At 41.0% G+C, this 19,671-nt stretch overlaps 2 protein-coding genes across 2 annotated transcripts in view; both read left to right on the forward strand.

Moving 5' to 3' along the window:
- The window catches only part of LOC134678433 (neurogenic locus Notch protein), a 171,351-nt gene extending 162,360 nt beyond the window's left edge, over nucleotides 1–8,991 (forward strand). The window contains exons 31-33 of the mRNA XM_063537009.1: nucleotides 4,182–4,304; nucleotides 4,639–4,746; nucleotides 5,379–8,991. Coding sequence (XP_063393079.1) covers nucleotides 4,182–4,304; nucleotides 4,639–4,746; nucleotides 5,379–5,572 — 425 coding nt within the window. The 3' untranslated portion in view covers nucleotides 5,573–8,991. The remainder of the gene's footprint in view (nucleotides 1–4,181; nucleotides 4,305–4,638; nucleotides 4,747–5,378) is intronic.
- Nucleotides 8,992–12,425: 3,434 nt separating this feature from the next.
- LOC134679169 (octopamine receptor-like) lies at nucleotides 12,426–16,588 on the forward strand. The gene is made up of 7 exons (XM_063538045.1): nucleotides 12,426–12,440; nucleotides 13,599–13,831; nucleotides 14,306–14,570; nucleotides 14,791–14,911; nucleotides 15,413–15,471; nucleotides 15,768–15,871; nucleotides 16,440–16,588. The coding sequence occupies exons 2-7, from the start codon at nucleotides 13,654–13,656 to the stop codon at nucleotides 16,586–16,588; spliced, it is 876 nt and encodes a 291-aa protein (XP_063394115.1). The 5' UTR covers nucleotides 12,426–12,440; nucleotides 13,599–13,653.
- Nucleotides 16,589–19,671: the final 3,083 nt, after the last annotated feature.

The following is a 19,671-nucleotide window of genomic DNA, read 5'->3' on the forward strand; positions in this document are numbered from 1 at the left end:
CATGACGTCGCTGGTGACCTACGCGCCGGTGGTGGCCACCACGATGGCACCGCCGAGGGCAACAGCGTCGCCGTGATGATGCGTGCAACTACGAGCCTAGCCATCGGCGCCTCCCGTGCCGGTAACGTCCGTCACGCGCACCGGCTCCTGTCGAGCTGGCCGCCACGACGGCGCCTCTCGCACCTGAGCCTGGCGACGGTGGCCGCCATGATGGCGCCGCCCGCTCGATGACACCGCCTGCCCCCCGAGCTGGCCGCCACGATGGCGCCTCTCGCATTACGCATCGACGCGGCGGCGGCGGCTGCCACAATGGCGCTGCCCGCCACGATGATGCCGCCCGCCACGATGGCACCACCACCTGCGCACTGGCGCCTCTCGAGCTGGCCGCCACGATGGCGCCTCTCGCCTCACAGCAGTGCCTCCCAGACCAGCCAGCCAGACGGCGACCGCCTCATGCACCGGTGCCTCCCGAGCTGGCCGCCACGATGGCGCCTCTCGCCGCACGCACCGGCGCCTCCCGAGCCGGTGGCGGCGGCCGCCACGATGGAGCCGCCCGCCTCACACCAGTGGCGGCCGCCATGAGCCGCCCGGCCTCAGGCACCGGTGCCCCCCCCCCCCCCCCGAGCCGGCCGCCACGATGGCGCCCCTAGCTTCACGCACCGGCGCCTCCCGAGCGGCGGCGGTTGCCACAATCACGCCGATGCTGTCCACCGATGCTGCAACTACGACGATGTCGTCCCTTGCTCGCTGGGCGCCACAGTATCAGTTTTGTCCTGTCCACATGGTTCCATTGAGGTACGCAGGCGCCTATAGCTATGGTGCAGGTATAGGTATGGTATGGTACAGCACGAACAGACCGCTAAGCTCTTGGTTTCGGTTAAAGAATCCTCCGGCGACGGCAGACAAGGTCGTAAAGAGCCCCGTCCTAGCGCGGCTCGACTGCCCGGAGTTGAAAGCGGTAAGATATGTCGATACTCAGAGGAAAATACGTCGTGTTCCCGGGCTTCATAAAGGTGCTGATCGACTTCGCTGTGTTGCTTCGAAGCTCCTACGACTTCTCGAGGCCATGGAGTGGTCCAACCGGAGAACAGCTAGCGACAAGGCCCTGTGCGACCGCTCGAAACCGAGGTGAAAGGCATCGAAAAGGTCTGCAGACTTCACATAATTATCTCTGCTTGCTCGCGCTCTCCAGCTTAAGTTCCGTCTTACAAAGACGAACTCGTGCGAAAAGCCATAATAAACAAAATGGGACAAATAAACCCGCTGCGCCTGAACAAGCTTGAGTTTCCGGTGCTAAGAGAAAGGGGCCAGGAGGACTCCAGCAGTTTCCATCTGTCTGTATTCGACTTTATCGAAACAGTTTTGTTACGCAAAGCGCCAAAATCGATTTTAGACTTGATTTCATCAGTTCGATTTCCTTAAAAGCATGCTACTAACTCGATGCCCTATACTAACTCGATATAGGGTGTCTCTTCGGGTAAAGCGAATTAGACCATCACGCTCCTAGACATCACGTGGGACACGCGGCACAACACACCGATTGAAAGTTTTCTTTTTCGCGACATACAGGCCTGCCTTGCTGCAGAGTTTCTCGCAGAAATGAGACTCAATGCCTTCTGTTCAGTCTCAAATTCGCAAACTTTAGTTCATGGAGGAAGGTGAAGCCTTCGCAGTCCCCAGCAACACGGAGCTGCCGAAAGCCTCGCACCACTTTCTTCCTCATCTTATGCAAGCAGTCCGTTACAATCTCCAATATTGGTAGACAATGTACGAGGTAAGGCCCTTTCAGCGAAGAGTAACCGTTAACGGGCCGCATCTGCAGCGCTGACGACAGAAGTGTAAACATACAACCGCACCGGTACAGTATACATAAAACGACGGCGACACTACATCCCTTCCGTTACTACGGCTGTCGCAAAAACTGCTGATGCCAGCAGATCGTCTACAGGTCGCGCTGGTTGCTTGCTACTTGCCAGGTCGGTACAACCCCCGAGGGCAACGGTTTATCAAGAAGTCACTGCGCGCCCGAGTGGCAGCTGCGCCCAGCAGCCGCCGAGACTGTCTTCACCTGACAGGCGCCTTGTTGGCCGGCCTCCGCTTTCGAGAGCCCTCGCACTGTGCCACGGTATTTCTTAACAGACTCATTGAACTGCTACCACGACCTTTGACAGCTGCCTGTGAGACTTGGCATGGATGTCTCCACCTCCCAGCCTAGTCTGTGTACTGCGACGGCGTGATAAGGAGTCTTAAAGCAGCTGTGGTAAGCTTGCAATTTACTGGCGGTCCTAGTGAACACAACGTCAGACCGCCCTCCCTTACGAGTCAACGACCTTAAGAATGAGGCGTAGCTCCTGTCAGATAGGACGCTCCAACACCGAGCTGGCGGGATCAGGAGTGACGTCCGCTACTGGCGTGACTGGCGCATGCATATAACATGCCAAGGTCTAAAGCTACGTAGCGAACGAAACGCAACTGTCACTGTCTCACTAATATGGAAGAACCGTATATTCCCGATTCCGGTACTGTGTTTGTATAGAAAACAGTAACGGGAGCCCCTAGATCGTCCCCTTGTCTAGGCTGCATGTACGGCCACAATGTAGAAACGGTCTTTATGGTGCATCAAAAATAAGATCAACTGCCAGGTACCTCTATCCAGTGAAGTAGCGAGCTATCTCAGACGTCTATTTCTATTATCCATGTTAGTTTTCAGAACGATACTCGTTCATAAGCCTCTCACAAGTGCTGTGTATGAACCACTATCGGACACTATGCCTTCTTCCAACGCCATTAATAGCGAGACCAGCGCCTCCCAAAGCACCAGCTTGGGACGCGAGACATCTACTTGCCCTAATTTAAATAGCCCTACAACGTTAGGTACGTTAGAAGAAGTACGATAGAATAGCTGCCGCACTTTTGCTGTTAGCATCAGGCAGCAGGGTCAATGACCTTACTCTACTACACTGTAGCCCGGGCAATTACATAGATAACTTTAACGCTATTATTTTGTGTCCGAAATTCGGCTCTAAACCAGATAACGTGTCTTACCGACTGGACTCTTAGAAGCTCCGGAATAAAGTATAGACCCAGTATAAGTAGGTAGTCTGGGTACGTCACCTTGCGAGAATTACACAAAATGTTAGGGGACACTTCGCTTATTTCTTTCAGCCACAGTCTCATCCAAGCCGGCCTCGCCTACGATTGCTTTTGATCCACGATGTACTTAATAACTAAATTGGCTGGAAAGCTATTCACTTAGCGATATTTTCGCTTATGTTAATTGGGAACATGACTCGCCGAGATTCTGCGGATCGGATGCGATTTCGAATGAGAATTCTCTTAAACCAGTTTAACGTCAGATTCGAACCTGAGATTACAATTTCAATTCTCAATTTCCTGTAATTCACATTATAACGAGTCACTGTGATTTCATGGGTTGCAATATGGTGTATACATATTTATTCGTTCTCTGAGTTCTATGACAGTAGGTGTAGCCCTATCGTTTGCGCGCCCGCTAACTCGCCACCAGGAGATAATAAACAGGTCTCAATGAAGATATCCGATGTGGAGTACGGAACACATAATATAAAAATTTTACCTTCCAATAAAATTATTATTATGTTTCCTATCCACATCGGATATCTGAGTAATGCCTTCCTGGCAGGCTACTAGGCTACTTTTATGCCGACGGTACTTCTCCTCAACAATGACATGGCGGTGGCGAGTGGCGGGAAGCGAGCAACGGTTCGCAGGAAGTGGAAGCGGAACTACGTCACGGCGTGGGGCGGAGCGACTACATAGACGCTAGCGGCATCATTGGTCAACGATCGCGTTACTCTCTCAATGAAACAATGAAGATATCCGATGTGGATAGGAAACATAATAATAATTTTATTGGAAGGTAAAATTTTTATATATTAATTGTAACATGTGCAAAGCCTCAAGATTAAATACCATATATTTAACCACCACCAAAAAAAAAATATTTTTATAATTAAAAGTATTTGTGTAGGTGTATCTGTGCTAGTTTATAGCATCGAAGTTCCACCGTTCGTAGTTTTGAGGAAGTTTTTTTTAATAGAAAGTGTTGCCTGTCATGGTGGTTTTTAGGGTTTAAATTAAAAATAGATCTGTTTTAATTTTGTGTTAAGTTAATTTTATATTCACACATGTGTCTGTGACAGGTTCGCCCTCGCCCGGCAAGTCGCGGCCATCTTTGCCCACGTCGCCGGCTCACATGGCGGCCCTGCGCCATTCACACCAGCACCAACTAGACGCGGCAGCTTATTCCGCTCTCGCGCATTTAAGTGAGTACCTTATCTTTTATTAATATTTTCGCAGTTCTAGTAGTGTCAGGCGTGGCTCACTCCGCGTTTTCGTCGCGTCGCTAAAAGTACAGGCGGCCCACACCAATTTTGGTGTTTAGCAGTAGTAGCTGCCGCGCACCGATGCGGAACGGACGCCTGCTCGTATCTGTCGTAGTAGACGCGTTTTACTAGAATGTGAACCTTCTGGCTACTACTATTATTTATTCTGTGTCAAATTAATTGTTACTATTATTAGTGTGGTAGTATAATATATGCCGTAGTGCTAATAAAACCTGCCGTTTTCGATATCTTATATAACTAAATGTGTTTTTAGGCGCTACATCCCAGCACAACGCGCAGCTACAGGCGGTGATGACGCACGCCGCAGCGCTGGGGCAAGTGCAGGGCGCGCAGCACCCTGCCATCACTAACATTATGTCAGGTAACTAGCTAACCCTCATCATCATCATCATCATCATCTCAGCCATAAGACGTCCACTGCTGAACATAGGCCTCCCCCTTGGATCTCCATACGTGCCGGTTGGAAGCGACCCGCATCAAGCGCCTTCCGGCGACCTTAACAAGGTCGTCTGTCCATCTTGTGGGTGGACGTCCTACGCTGGGCTTGCTAGTCCGTGGTCTCCACTCGAGCACTTTTCGATGTATGTAACCCTAGTGCTATATATTATTAAGAAAGCGCTCCAAACTACCGTGCCGTGTCAAACACAAAAGCTCACTCGGACGCCACGTCACCGAAGTCAAAACTGGAATTGTACTTTATGCATATGCACGTAGATCTATGTTGCTCCGTGGTCTGTGACAGATTAATCGGTCTTTGGCGTTGGACCTGCGGTGCGAATATATCGGTCATTGGCGTCCAAAAGGTTAAAGAGGAACGTTTATTTGTGTAACTTGTAGAGGCATTGTGTAAATATGCTTTGTAATAAAATCTAAAGTCTCTGTTTGTTTTTACATTACCAGAAAAAAAATGGATAGGTGGACATACGTTTATCAACTTCTTACTAGATAGTTCAGACATTTTTAATTAACGAAACTATTATTTACTTTTTCTAGGACTATACGGTGGCTGGGGCATAGGCGACACATTCCCGACGCCGTCGCCCGAGTCGCCCGACCATTGGTCGACGCCGTCGCCGCAGACGCCGCTCACTCAATCCCCGCACTCTGATTGGTCGGACCGCGCCGCGCTCTCGCCCAATGACATGCAGCAGACCAATAAGGGCGCCACTGAAGCGATCTACATCTAAACGATACTTTTGTAGGTAAATCTTGGATTTGGAAGCTGAATTTTAAACATCTGTAACATTACAAGATGGCCGAAAAATATGTTGGCAAAAAAATTAAGAATGTTTTTCTTACTAACACGTTTTTTACAAAATTTCATTAAAAATTACATCTATTTAACTAAAAGTAACGTTTTATGTTCAAAGTATTATCCTTTAGCTTTGAAATACACAAATGCAAACGTTTGTTAAAATTATCAACATATTAGGTACTTAGTACGTACTGTACGTAGTACAAAAAAAATTTCAACGTACCCATGTTTGGCCAGCATGTAATGGTTTGTATTAGATTCGAACATAATTTCTACTACAGATACTTCTATTGTAAAATGTCGTGGATAAGGTATACCGATTTACAATACGTATGTATTGATTTTTTTATTTTATTATATCAATGCAGTGAAATGTTCAGACTTCCTATTCATTAGCATTGAACTGTTATTACTAACGTATAGAACCGGCATAGCGAACCAGTATTTTGCGCCATGAGTTGCTGTCGTTTTGACAACAAACCATGAAATTGTGCGCGCCATTCGCTGTGAATTCTTCGGCGCTTACGACTTTTTGGTCGCGTGGTACAGTCAGCAGCAGAAGTTGCTAAGCGGGCGAGGTGTTCAAAATAACATTGACACGCTCTTATTCTCTTAACAATAAAGTCGCGTCAAGATCATTTTGAACAGCTGGCCCGCTTAGCAACTTCTGCTGCTGACTGTACAGGTTGCGTTTGCGACAATTTCATTATTTGGGTTCTCTATAGTAATAATATTTCAATGTTCATTAGCGAGTTTAGAAGAAATATCTTATTGAATAAGATTTATCTACAGTAACGACTGAATGTTATGTTATAGATTTAACAGATATATTAAAAACATATGTTTAAGGATTGATTGTAAGACTGTGTTGATGGACATCTTTCGGACCAAAAAGAATTAAATTTAAATTGACCGTTAGCATGAAGTCGCTTTATTAAGCCTATTTTAGTTGGAATACTAAAATACTGCTTTATTTTTCGATCAAAAACACTAGTTATCTCTTTTTTATACTTTTTTTTAAAACAATTATTTGAAAATACACACTTTTTGGAGTGTGCAATATTTTACTTTACTAACTCTTCTATTTCTTTTCTTGATGAAAAAAAATGTGAGAAAATTTTACTCACCAAAAGCGACTTCATATTGACGGGTATACCACAAACTTGTTTTTAAAACTAAATCCATTAAAAGAACTAGGATGCCTTCTATAATATATACTACATGGTAACATTATGCATTTACACAAAAGCTACAGTAACACTTATACAGTTTTAAACTGGTATTTTATATTCAGGTAAAAGTTTGTGGTAATTATAGTCAACAGTGGTGAAATCTCATGGTGTGTACCTCTAGCAGGTTGATCTGTTTAGCCATGACTCGGTGTAGAATAAAATTGCTTACCTATGCGAACTGTTTTGACGCGACGATTATTCGATGTATTTTTGCTTCAAAAAAGCATTTCATGCTTTTGGTGCGTGCTTTTGTTGGGGCTTTTAAGCTTAACTAACGTCAATGGTGCCTATTTCCTATAGATTATTGATACACTTTTAAAAATACTGAATGAATTTTAATGTCGTAATGTATTTTCATAGCAACGTGTCGCAAAAATACATCGTAGGTCATGACTAAATCATGTTTGATACAATTGTTGTGTTATTAAATGTTTTAATGTAATTGTTTTAAATAAACCGTGTTTTCATTCATTAATCTAAAGGATAAATGAACAAAAAAAGTGTATTTTTCGCTATTGAGGATAATGCATAGCGATGTGGACGAAAATTATTTATGTGTGATTCCTTAGTATAAACACTGTAGTAGTTTAAATGTATGTAGCGCGTATGTTTTTAATTCGTTTTTAAGTTATTTTATAAGTGGAAATTGTAAGGTGAGTCGAGATCGTCGTTATTTGATATTCATTTAATATTTTTATGGTATTTTATTGGTAATTGTAATAATCCAACTTTTACTGCTACTGAGCTGGGGTACGCAGGCTCGTCTCTCTCTCATGTCAGGATAGCCGTGACTACGCGCGTGTTTTTTAAATCGTGTGTGTGCGTGTTTTTTTTAAATGATCATTGCCAAGATCCTGTTAATTTTTGCTCCATAAGAAACGGCCGATCTCGATCTCAGCGTTATAATTTAATAAAAGACGTTTACACAGTTCGGAACCATTCCATGATTGCTTCCATTGTCCGCCATTTTGTAAAGAGGTGGCTCCATTCGTACATCACCAGATCGGGTTCGATTTACTTGCATTTTACTCAATGAGATTATTATTTATTGTTTTAATTTATTTTCTAAATCAAAGCGTGAGGTGCTCACGACACTGCCAGTTTCTTTTCCCGACCACCTCTTTTCTATGGTGTTTCCAACGTAGTTAATTACGGATAGATCTCATCATTCCATTTCGCTTTAAAAAGAATTAAATTTTGTTTAACACGGGACCACTGATGCTCAATTTTGTTAGAAAATAAAAATCCGCGTTATTTTGTAATATATTTTACTGTATTTTAATAAGTTTATGAAACTTCCGCCACAGTTTGATGTAAATAAAACATTTTTTAAACGATTGAGAAAATGATCTTCGTAATTTACTTAGTTTTATTGCTTTTAGGTGTTAGTTTTGATATTTTGTGTCATCTTCAGTGCCAACGTGCAAGAAATGGGAATGCCAAGCCGGTTATAGACGGTTGAAATATTGGAAGTTTAGTGATAAATGTGTATTACTAGTTACAGTAATAAGTACATAATACGTGCTTCCTTCGCATTCTCTATGAATTAGATAATTAAATGCCTAGCTTCTATTAAGTACAAAATTGTGTAGATATTGTCAATTTTTACAGCCACTTGTTCTCAATACAAATATCATTAGTATTTTTCAAGATAGGTGCTTTGTTTTTAAAACGATGAAAACCATACGGGATTGAATTATTTTTTTCCCCCTCTTTTTACTTGACTGAAAAAGAAAAGGGTAATATATTTGAATATTTAGCGCAACTTTCATCTAGCTTGAGAGAACTCCTCTAGCGGCATATTCTTTTAATGTATTTTCCTATGAAATGTTTTAAGTTCCGCTTCACTTTTTACATTATTGTATTATTTTATTTAAAACTGTACTGCATGGATTTGGGCACAACACTTGTGTAACATTCGATCCCGTGCCTTCGCTAGTATAATTATATTAAGCAATGTAATTTAAATGAAAAGTAGACTAAGAACATTTTAGTTTTAGCTTTGTAAATACATTCTATCATTATTTTTATGAAATGCATTTCTTTGTAAGAATTTGAAGTTTTCTATGATTCAAATTTCAAATGTTTTCTCCCTTACTGACAATAAAGGAATAAATTTTACATAGTTTTTTAATTATTTTCCAACAATACTATTTACTTTGGTCCCGTAAGTCGAAGAGTATTGGTTATAATAACTATAAACTAGCATTTTATAATACTACATGCCAAAAAATTAAATCGATACAATTTAACTTCATTCAAGTGTCCAATAAAACCGCCAGGAGGTAGACAATGTAGCGCGCATATTCAGAATTTATTTAAATGCTGCTACTACTGCTTTTGTTGAAATTTCTGTAGTTCTTGAAATAAATACATTTTGAATTTGAAAAAAATAATTTAGTAAGTAGGTATTGTTCGTACGACCTTATCTGCTCTTTATTACCACTATTTCTAATTGGTTTGAATATGACTAGTTAGATACATGTTACAAGTATTGGATAAGACTAATTAAAATAAGAATAGAAAGTTGGAAACATTTCAAGTGCCGTAAAGTTGCGTATCTTCGCCTGGGTTTTGACACTTTTCTCAAAATATCTCTCAAATTTGAAAGCATTTTAATCTGTTAAGGCGAAAAAACGTTTTTTAGTATTCCTAACTATCAGTATACACCACTAAAACTTTAAATTTTATTGGTTAAGTTGGTAATAAATGGCCCCAAAGGCAATAGGCGATGTTTGGGTATTTTTCCCAATCTTCGCCTATGGCATGCCTTGCCGCTAATACTTACTTTTCTGTGACTTAGACATGTTAAGTCGCATCTCCTTGGAATGTGCTAATATGCTATGAACCTTAACTATACCAGACTAGGCATATATTTAAAAAACGAGGTAGTAGGCGAAGTTAGGTAACAGTCTGAAGTCGTTTTCATACATTTTCTATAATGAAGCTAGGGCTGCCAAAATTAACCAACATGTCAAATAAAGGGGAGTAATGGTTTATAAGTTAAAAAAATAATTATTTTTAACAAAATTGTTTAATTGTTGCAAAATTGTTGTTATTATCGTAATTGACATCAAATCAACCTTATTTACACAAAGTAAGACATAAAAATACCTATTTGGTACCTACTTAATATCGGTAAGAGTAGAAATAAACATTTGCATATAGCGTAAACTAAAATAACTAAACATAAGAAAATATTTAAATTTGGAAACAAATAATGTCATCCACCAATGAATGTGGTACAAAAAATTTGTCAACCCTAGGGGTAGGCGAAATTTGGCAACAAGATGGACGCAAAGTACCCTCTCCAACGTTTTATCCAATTGTGACTTCTAAACGTGAGCTAACCATTAAATAATAGTTTCATATGAAAAAGAGATAGTTATAGGATATAATCATGTAAAAAGTTTAACATTACCGGGTCCGTATCACCGTTTAAAACTGAAGTTAAAACACTGGTTTATAAAAACGTGTGGTCGGCGTCGCGAAAAAACCTCACTAAAGGTCAACTGTGTGAAGTTAGCCGCAGAATGTTTGAAGAATATTGACACCCGTAAAAATACTTTGTATTTAGCAGTTTTATGTAAGGCTTACATTAGAAACATTTTGTTAATGGCAACTTATGTCAAACTAGGCGAAAATAGGTAGCGCAGGCAAAGATACGAAACTCTACGGTGCCTATATACTTATTAGAGAATACTAATTAATATTTTATAATAATAATTATTATTTTTTTAAGTTTAAAATCATTTATTTCATACAGTGGTACTACTAAACGAAATTAATGACTACCTTAAATCTAAAATAGGCCCCTGAGGCATTGTACCAAGGATGCTGGCGGCATTTCCTCGCTGTATCGCAATGCTGATACGTTGTGCGAGGTAGCCGCCAGCTCTTCGGTCACCAGTTACGTCAACCAGACGCTTCGCGATTTCTGCGAACAACTTATGCGCGCTGGGACCCCATGGACCTAGAGTTTCAACTCCAAATGGTACTCTCTACCGAGGCTCTTATATAATTATCTAATTAATATTTAATAGAACTCATTGGAATTTTTAAGTTCATGTAACTAGCTAGAACTAACTTGAATGTTAATCCAATATAAGAAATTGGAAATATATTCCAATTGGATACTACTTAAATAACCAATTGGTGATATTTAAAGATTTCAAAGTATGCATAATACTAATTCCAATTATATTTTAATAGTTTGGTTGATGTGAATCAAATAAGAAAGAATAAGGAAAGTCCACAGCGATTTTGATAGCCCAACTAGCCCAAGCAGTGCAAGTGTTATTATAAACATCAAATTTCTATAAAATTATGACGTATAAATAACACTTGCACTGCGTGGGCTATCAAAATCGCTGCAGACTTTTTTTGGTTTAACTCTAGAGAGTACGCAGGAAATTCGTAACAATATGAAGCGGTATTTACGTTAAAAATCTTATTCGGATCTTATAATGATTCGGTCAAATTGTGTTTTTTGAAAAACAAATTATAGCCAGCATTCAATGATCGAATGTAGTATGATACCTAATTTGGGTAACATGGTGCTTAATGGCTCCTCTACACGATGGGCCAACGCCGGGCACTCTAAGGGACGCATTTATGCGTTAGAGGGAGCAAGTGATATTGCTATCTCATTCTACCGCATGGCTGCGTCCCTTGGAGTGGCCGGCGTTGGCCCATCGTGTAGAGGAGCCATTACGCACACTAGTGTCCCATCCCTTCCCCCTGAGGGTATTGGTATTCCACCTATACGATTTCTTTGTGCAATGTGTATTTGCGTCTCACATTTTGCTTTACTGAGAGAGTGAGACGCACTGACATTGGACTATTAAGAAATTGGACAGGTGGAATACCACCATTAGCTGTCATTCGCGCGGGCGTCCCGCTCGCACTATAAAGGATGACTCACGTTAGACCGGGCCGTGTCCGGGCCGGAGCATCTCGCGCATCGTTTTCTATGGAAAGCATCACGTGATCACCTGTCATGTCATAGAAATGTAAGCGCTGGAAGCTCCGGCCCGGACACGGCCCGGTCTAACGTGAGTCATCCTAATACATGTACGGACAAGTCAGAGCGAAATGACCGCGCGAATAATAGCTAACTGATATGATTCAAATATCGGTTTGATCTCAGATGCACGTACGAATTGGCCTGCTCAATGCTCACCGTCCCCACTCAATATTGAGCCCTCTCCCGAAGTTCCTAAGGTACAAATTTCACTACGCCTTTGCTTATAGTTTTCATTTAGGTAAGCAAGCGAGGGTACTTCTTAATACTTGTCGTTTGCAGTTTTTTTATAAAATTTGCTTGTAATGTACCAAAATTAGCCAGGATTTTAGTAAACGGTGTTTAAATGTGTTAAATTTCCTTTGAAATGTGTTAATTTGCCAGGACTTCGCTTAATTTGTGAAAGTTTCTACGATTTAGTGCGACAGTGTTGAATATAGTATGGATTCAGTTGGAATGTGATAAAACTGACAGTTATTATGTGTTAAAGATATTAAGTTGAAATTTTTGTGTGTACGTGATTCCTCCAGGATTTGGTCGGAACGGTGAGTACCTAATCTGTTTTTGTGTCTTAATAATTGTTTGAAAAAAATTAAAAATGTAAAACGTACGTGTGTGGAATTCGATTTTTTGGAATCTATTAACTAGAAACTAGGTCGCAATAGCGCGCGTTTGTTAGTTCAAGTTACGAGCTAACAATCGCACACTGTAGCGACCTAGTTTCCGCTTAGTTAGTTAGTAATAGTTAATAGATTCCAAAAAATCGACGATGTTCCTCTGTCACAACTCACCTCGGTCTCCCCTATTTGACGTCCCCTACATGAGAATGATACGATTCTCTCTCAACACCATAGCTCAGTGGCCCTACAACACCTTCGGGCCTAAAACCATGCGCACGCGCATACTATCCTTATATCATTACATAATGATCACGGTCAGCACATATCTCGAGATATCTTGCGTGTTTTATGTGAGTTATAATCAGGATAAGGAACTCATTGTCTCGGGGCATGATTATTCTAATATTTTGATGGGTATTGTTATAATAGTAAGTATTTTTGATATTTTAATGTTGGGATCGTACACAGGGTTAACCCCTTCACATCTTTCCAGTGGAGAAACCCAGTCATTAAATAGTCAAGTCCCAAGCCTTAAAGTCGTTTTCATGTGATGTGGTATTGATTAGCTGTATCCATTATAACCACACAATCTGTTGACTAGGTCTAGGTAGTTATTGTCCACAGGAGAGACAATTTTGAGCTTAAAATCTGTGTATGAGTAGTATTTGATTTAAAACTAGCTTTTGCCTGCGAGCTAAAATTAAGTATATATAAGTAAGCTAAATATCAAATTATTTTTATTAAATTAATATTTTTATTTGTTCTTATTATTAACGTTGAAACACTATCGATACTAGATACTTATCGATAGGTAATTTAGATTTTTTTAAATCTTTGAACCCAGAAACATTTTCTCAAAGGTTTTTCGAAGGTTGAGCTTCTGGTTTCAAGGTAATCTTTTTTTAAGTAAGTATCTACATATTTATACCCACGAATCCCACGATTTATCAAGGGTGCGAATGAGAATATTTTAGGCCTAGTTGAAACCATTATATATTCAGTTTGTTTACCTTAAGCTTCGTAGGCAGGTTAAATAGCAACTACGCTACCAGGCTGTTAAAATAAAGTATTTCTGCATCACAGGTTTCCCGAACCCCGCGCCGCCGCCGACACCAAATGGTGGCTGGCGGCGGCGGCGATGGCGGTGCTCACCGTGGCCACGATCGCCGGTAACGCCGGCGTGGTGTCGGCGCTTTGGCGAGCGCGCCGATCACCGCAGCACTACCCGTTGGTCAGTCTCGCCGCCGCGGACTTGTTGGTCGGCGTGAGCGTGCTGCCACTGGCGGCTGCTAGGGAGCTGTTTACTTTTAGACTAAGTAAGTTAAGTAGTAGTATGGAGTGTGTTTGTCAGTCTTTCTAACGGAGAGTTAAATATATATTAATACGTGCTAGTTACTGTACCTAAGATATTTACTTTTAACGAAGCAAACATAATGTTTGACTAAGTTTCAAACTTCTATCCAACATCGCTTTGGAGATGATCCATATAAAGAACAACTTCTGTACTTATTATTATTTTCATCCGCCTCCGTGTATTGTTTATTTCGCTTTGACCTTGATAGCATGTTTATGATACGATTATTTTACAAAACTTTATAATAATGTTGTAAAATGCTAAGTAATTAATCTACAGATGTAGTGCATAAATGTTTTCACGGAAACGTTCGTATTTGTCATGCTACTTTAGTCAACCTCAGTACTTTTTGTACCGAGACTGACTGGAACAGCAAGACACGTTCGTACATTTCCGTGAAATCAACTAAGTACCTAAGTATGACTTAAAATCGTAGGTTTCATCATCTGCGCCTGCTGGAGCACACTCGATGTCCTCTGCTGTACCGCCTCCATCCTGTCCCTCTGCGCGCTCGGCTGGGAGCGCTACCGCGGCATCACCGACCCGCTGTCGCGCGCCGACCGCGCCAAAAAAGCTAAACTACTCGCTGTGCTCATTTGGCCGGCGGCGGCGGCCGTGGCGCTGCCGACGACTTTTGTGAAGACGAATAGCGTGTCGACCAACGAAATGGATAAGGCGTGCACGGTTAATACTAATCCTAGGTAACAGTGTGGCCTGTTTTTACCAGAACCCCTAGTGTAAATTTCATTTAATGTACACAAGGGGTACCTTCCTACAGTTTATAAATGGATTCAATTTGTCTGTAAAGTGTCATTCTATGGAACTTGCTAACTATGTAAACAAATCGCTATATATTATTGTAATTGTTACTCGTAAATATATTAACGACAAAAAGTTTTATTCTACCTTTGTGTGTTCCAGCTACGTGTTTTTCAGCGTTGCCTTCTCATTCTACATACCGACGTGCATCATGCTAGTGCAGTACGGTCTGATCCTGCGCGCCTTGGCGTTACGGCCGCCGATCCGCGCTCACAGGGGCCAGGTACGGTTATGGCTCCTCTACACGATGGGCCAACGCCGGCCACTCCAAGGGACGCATTTATGCGTTAGAGGGAGTAAGTGATATTGCTATCTCATTCTACCGCATGGCTGCGTCCCTTGGAGTGGCCGGCGTCGGCCCATCGTGTATGAGCCATTACATCTTCATCGATCCCAGTGTGCCCTGACGAACGGCAAAGACGGTGAAACGCCGGAGTGGGTTTAGTGCATGGGTAGGGCCAAATTCTCCCTCTCTCTCGTCAGGAGAGGGGTAAGGAGCGGCGAGTCTCACACAACGTGCATTAACGCATTCCCACTCCGTCAAAAAAAAAAAGTACGGCCTACATCTTGTATCCTTTTAAGAGGAAAAAAATAAAATATTATTTGGAACTATAATGGTATTAAAGAAGGTGCAAATTCAGAATCAATATTAGTCTCAAACCGCTCGAGAAATGGACCCCGGATCACGTCACATATATGTTCCATATTATTTTATTGCTTACAGCGTCCAGTTATGGAGATGGACCAGATGAAGTGCCCGGAAGCCTCGCAACAAATAGACGAGTAAGTTGTGTTATTTTGTACCTTATGTCTTGGCAATAAGGTTTAATTGTCGATGGTAATTTGACAAATAAATAGAGAAAACTAGCGTTACCTAGTGTCATAAATGGCATGATCAACGAATCATTTCACGTAATCATTGGTAATATTGGTATATGCGATAGATGGCATAATGGTTCAGCAATTCTCCGACATATATAACACAGTAGGTTTCAAACTAAGCGATAATACCTACATCTCTTTTATACCTAATCCGCGTTTGATTTCTGTTTTCGAAATTGACACCTAATATTTTATAGAGCAGGAGCAGCAGAGCGACAGAGACGGGCTACTATCACCATAATTCGTCTCATGTGCCTTTTCCTGATATGCTGGACTCCGTTTTTCATCATGTTACCAGTAGGTAAGCAATTTCAGTTTTCCATGATAAATAGCGCCATCTGTTGTTGAGTAGCGGAACTAAAATAATGCTTTCCACCAGAGATAGGTGGCGTTACTTCGCGATGATAATAGGGAATATTACGCGAAACTCAGTGTAGGGGGCGCCACTACCACAATCGTAGGGTCTACCACGAAACAAGAGAATTGAAATTTCGTTATCTAACCTCTCTATCACTCTTGGATATTCGATCGCTGAACAGGCAGATAGCGAAATTTAGATTTTCACGTTTCTCGGTAGGCTCTCTGTAAACAAACCGCCTTGATGCATCAACATCGTATTTAATTATCTGTGAAAACTTGTGAAAAAACTATTTAAGGCAAAGTATGTATAAGTTACGAGTACTCTATGCTTAACTATAGGCGTTAGTGCTGCACTCTGGCGGCAGAACATTGCAGTTAAACAAACTATACGACGAGCTCAGTCCCTTAATTTTTTGTGCCATATTAAGGACTAACATTAACACTTCACTATCATTGGACATTGGACCCTATCACTTTGAAATAAAGTTTACAGTCAACGACTCTTGCAGATTCCCTCTGCGACTGCGTACGCGACTCCACCTGGCAGTGGTGCACATGGCTCGGATATACCAACTCGGCCCTCAATCCTGTAGTATACGCCGCGGCCGCCACCAGGGTTCGTCGGGCGTTCGAAGCACTGCTCAAGAGTAAGTATTAATGCGCTTCAAGGGGAATTACAGAAAAAAAGTTTTTCAAATTTTTTTACTGTTTCCGCAAATCATCAAGGAATTGAGCACTGAGGGAAGAAGACTAAGTTCTTTAATGTTTTAAAAACATATGTCTCGCCGAGTTTTTTGCCTGTTCCATTGACCTACACCTATAATTTAGGAGGGATTGAAAATTTCTCGCGTCATTGAGTTATTTAACTTACTACCTATAGAGACGACCATAGTCTGATAAAACATGGCCTTCTCTTCCCAGAGTGACACAAGCCTACGTCACAATAACATTGCCACTTTATATAGCGCTATTGCATATTATAGCGCTGTCGCATAATGACGTAGGCTTGTGTCAGTCACGTGGTCGGAAGAGAGTACCAGGCGGAGTATATTATTATACCATGGAGACGACATACCAAACAATGAAATTGTCGCCATCACAACCTGTACCATGCGACCAAAATATCGTAAGCGACGTAAAATAAATGGCGCTTACGCGTTTAGGTAGCGAGTTTCACGCTTCGCTTTTACGGTTTGATGCCAAAACGGCAGCAACTCATGACACATAATACTGGTTCTCTGTGCCGGTTCTATACGTTAGTAATAATATAGGTAGTTCAATGTCTCGGGTCAGAGAAGTTGACCCACTTCCCAATTGAGCTGAACTTGTGTATATAGGTATATGTAAATCGGATGACAATGGAGCAGATCTAATGATGGAGACAGGAGGTGGTTATACGTACTCTATGATAAAACAACGCAAACTAGTTGTGTTTCGGGTTGTTAGAAAAATACCTAATCGTTATGATGATTATTAGTTGCCTTGCCTTTTGGTACGGAACCCTAAAAAGTACAGTCAGCAATAAAAGCTTGTGCTAAAAATGAAATCTTTGTATATGTATTTTTTTATTTCTTGTTACAGTGACGCGTCTTAGTTAACACGAAGAATGAAGAAGACTTAACAAATAATTAAATTGTAGGAACCAAATTAATATACCAAAAACATCCTACGTTTTATTAAATTTAAGGGTTAGGTAATCAATAATCATTAATTTCTAAGATAATATATAAGATAAATTGTAAACAGTAGGTACTTTAAAAATCAGGGGGCCGATTTTTGAATTTCGATCGCTCGATTTCGTCACTCGAAAATCGGTGGAAAACGGTGAAATGCCTATTTTTAAAATACGAGTGATCGAAATTTGGAATCTAGTGGTATTGACCACTCGTTTTCAATTCTATAAGTAGAATTTAAATGCCTGGTAGTGGAGATATTATTTAACGAAATACACGAAATCGAGTGGTCGAAATTCAAAAATCGGCCCCCAGTGTAGTAAATATTGAGATATCAAAGAAGGAAAGAAACCATTATTAATCCATAGCAATAAATTATAACTTTAAAGCCGTTTTCTTATAAATCTTTATAACCTTTAGATGTAATAAAACCAATTATAATCTAACAAAACATAACGGTTTGTTTACAAAGGGCCTACCGGACAACGCGAAAATCGAATTTAGTTATTTGCCTCTTTATCGCTCGAATATGCAATATGATTAACTTCGAGAGGTTAGATAACGAAAGTACGATTTTTTTGTTTCGCGGTAGACACTCAGATTGTGGTAGTGGCGACGCAGTTTCGTGTAATATTCCTTATTATCATCGTGAAGTATTCGCTACTCAACAACAGATGGCGCTGTTTGTCATGAAATTGCTAATTGGCCTCTGCAGCGCCACCTACGCAAAGTTTACCGCAATATTCCCTATAGGGACGGCTTCGCACGGGCATGCACAAGATATACACATAAATGTTCCTCAATAATCACTGTATTGATATGTGAAAACCACATGAAAATCCAGTAGTTTTTGAGTTTATCGCGAACAAATATACAAACAGACAGACGCGGCGGGCTTTTATAACTTGTATTGATTAGTCAGAAGAAGTACACTGGATCTTCTCCGCAAATTTTTCTGCACTCCGTCAAGGATTTGAAGTTGTTCCCGTTGTCGTCGCAGCCGCCATACGTGAATTCCCGGCATCTACTTAAGAACTTGTCGTAGCCTGCCCTGCAAAATGTTTCTAACTGCTGTATTCGAACTTCAAGATATTCACAAGAGACGACACGTACTTAATCCATTCTAGATACGTTATAGTTTAGATATCAACTAGTTCTCTTTTGCAGCGCAATTCGGGCAACCAATGTCACTTTTACGTTAGGTAAAGTAAGATATCTATTACATGTGAATTGGATCTCTAAGTCATATCCTGTGGAAATCGTTCAAGAGTATCTACATAATTGCGCAAATGTCAAATTTGACAGGTTAGATCTTAAACATATCGTTATCGTATCTTGGTGATGTCTAAAAGATATCTAATAGATATCTATTTCAAAATCCGAATCGGGCCCTTAGTTATTCCCATTTGTTCCCGCCAATGTCTTATCAATAGACTTAGAAATGCAGTATGACAGTTCGACATACAGTTTGGCAGTCTTATTTCAAGTAACACCTATGTACTGTGTCTTATGAAAATAAATAATAATAATAAAAAATACATTATATAATAATAATAGAGATGTTTCTACCATGAACGAGGCAATCCTAGTGGCTTCCTTCCGATATTTAGTACCTAATGGAAGTTTCTATTTTAGAAATAGACGATTTCAGGTCATACAGTACAGTCACCAACAGATATATCGGAGCGGCCGAAATGCTCGCACGCGCTCTACTCGTATAGCGCCTGGGGGCCGATTTTTGAATTTCGACTGCTCGATTTCGTGTATTTTGTTCAATAATATCTCCAGTTAAGTACCCGGCATTTAAATTCTACTAATAGAATCGTGTTTCAAACAGCTTTTCGCTCTTTTCCATCGATTTTCGAGTGACGAAATCGAGCGCTCGAAATTCAAAAATAGGCTCCCTGAGCCGTGATCAGATATTTGTGAGCACCTTCGGCGCTACGTTATAATATATCTGATGGCGATTGGCGACTGTACCTTGTAACATAAGCTCGACAGGGTCCCGGGTTTAAAGAACGATAGCAGACGTCACCTGCGAACAGATAAGCAACTAAATAGTGTTGAT

This window comes from Cydia fagiglandana, chromosome Z (genome assembly GCF_963556715.1).
Source record: "Cydia fagiglandana chromosome Z, ilCydFagi1.1, whole genome shotgun sequence".
NCBI lineage: Eukaryota > Metazoa > Arthropoda > Insecta > Lepidoptera > Tortricidae > Cydia > Cydia fagiglandana.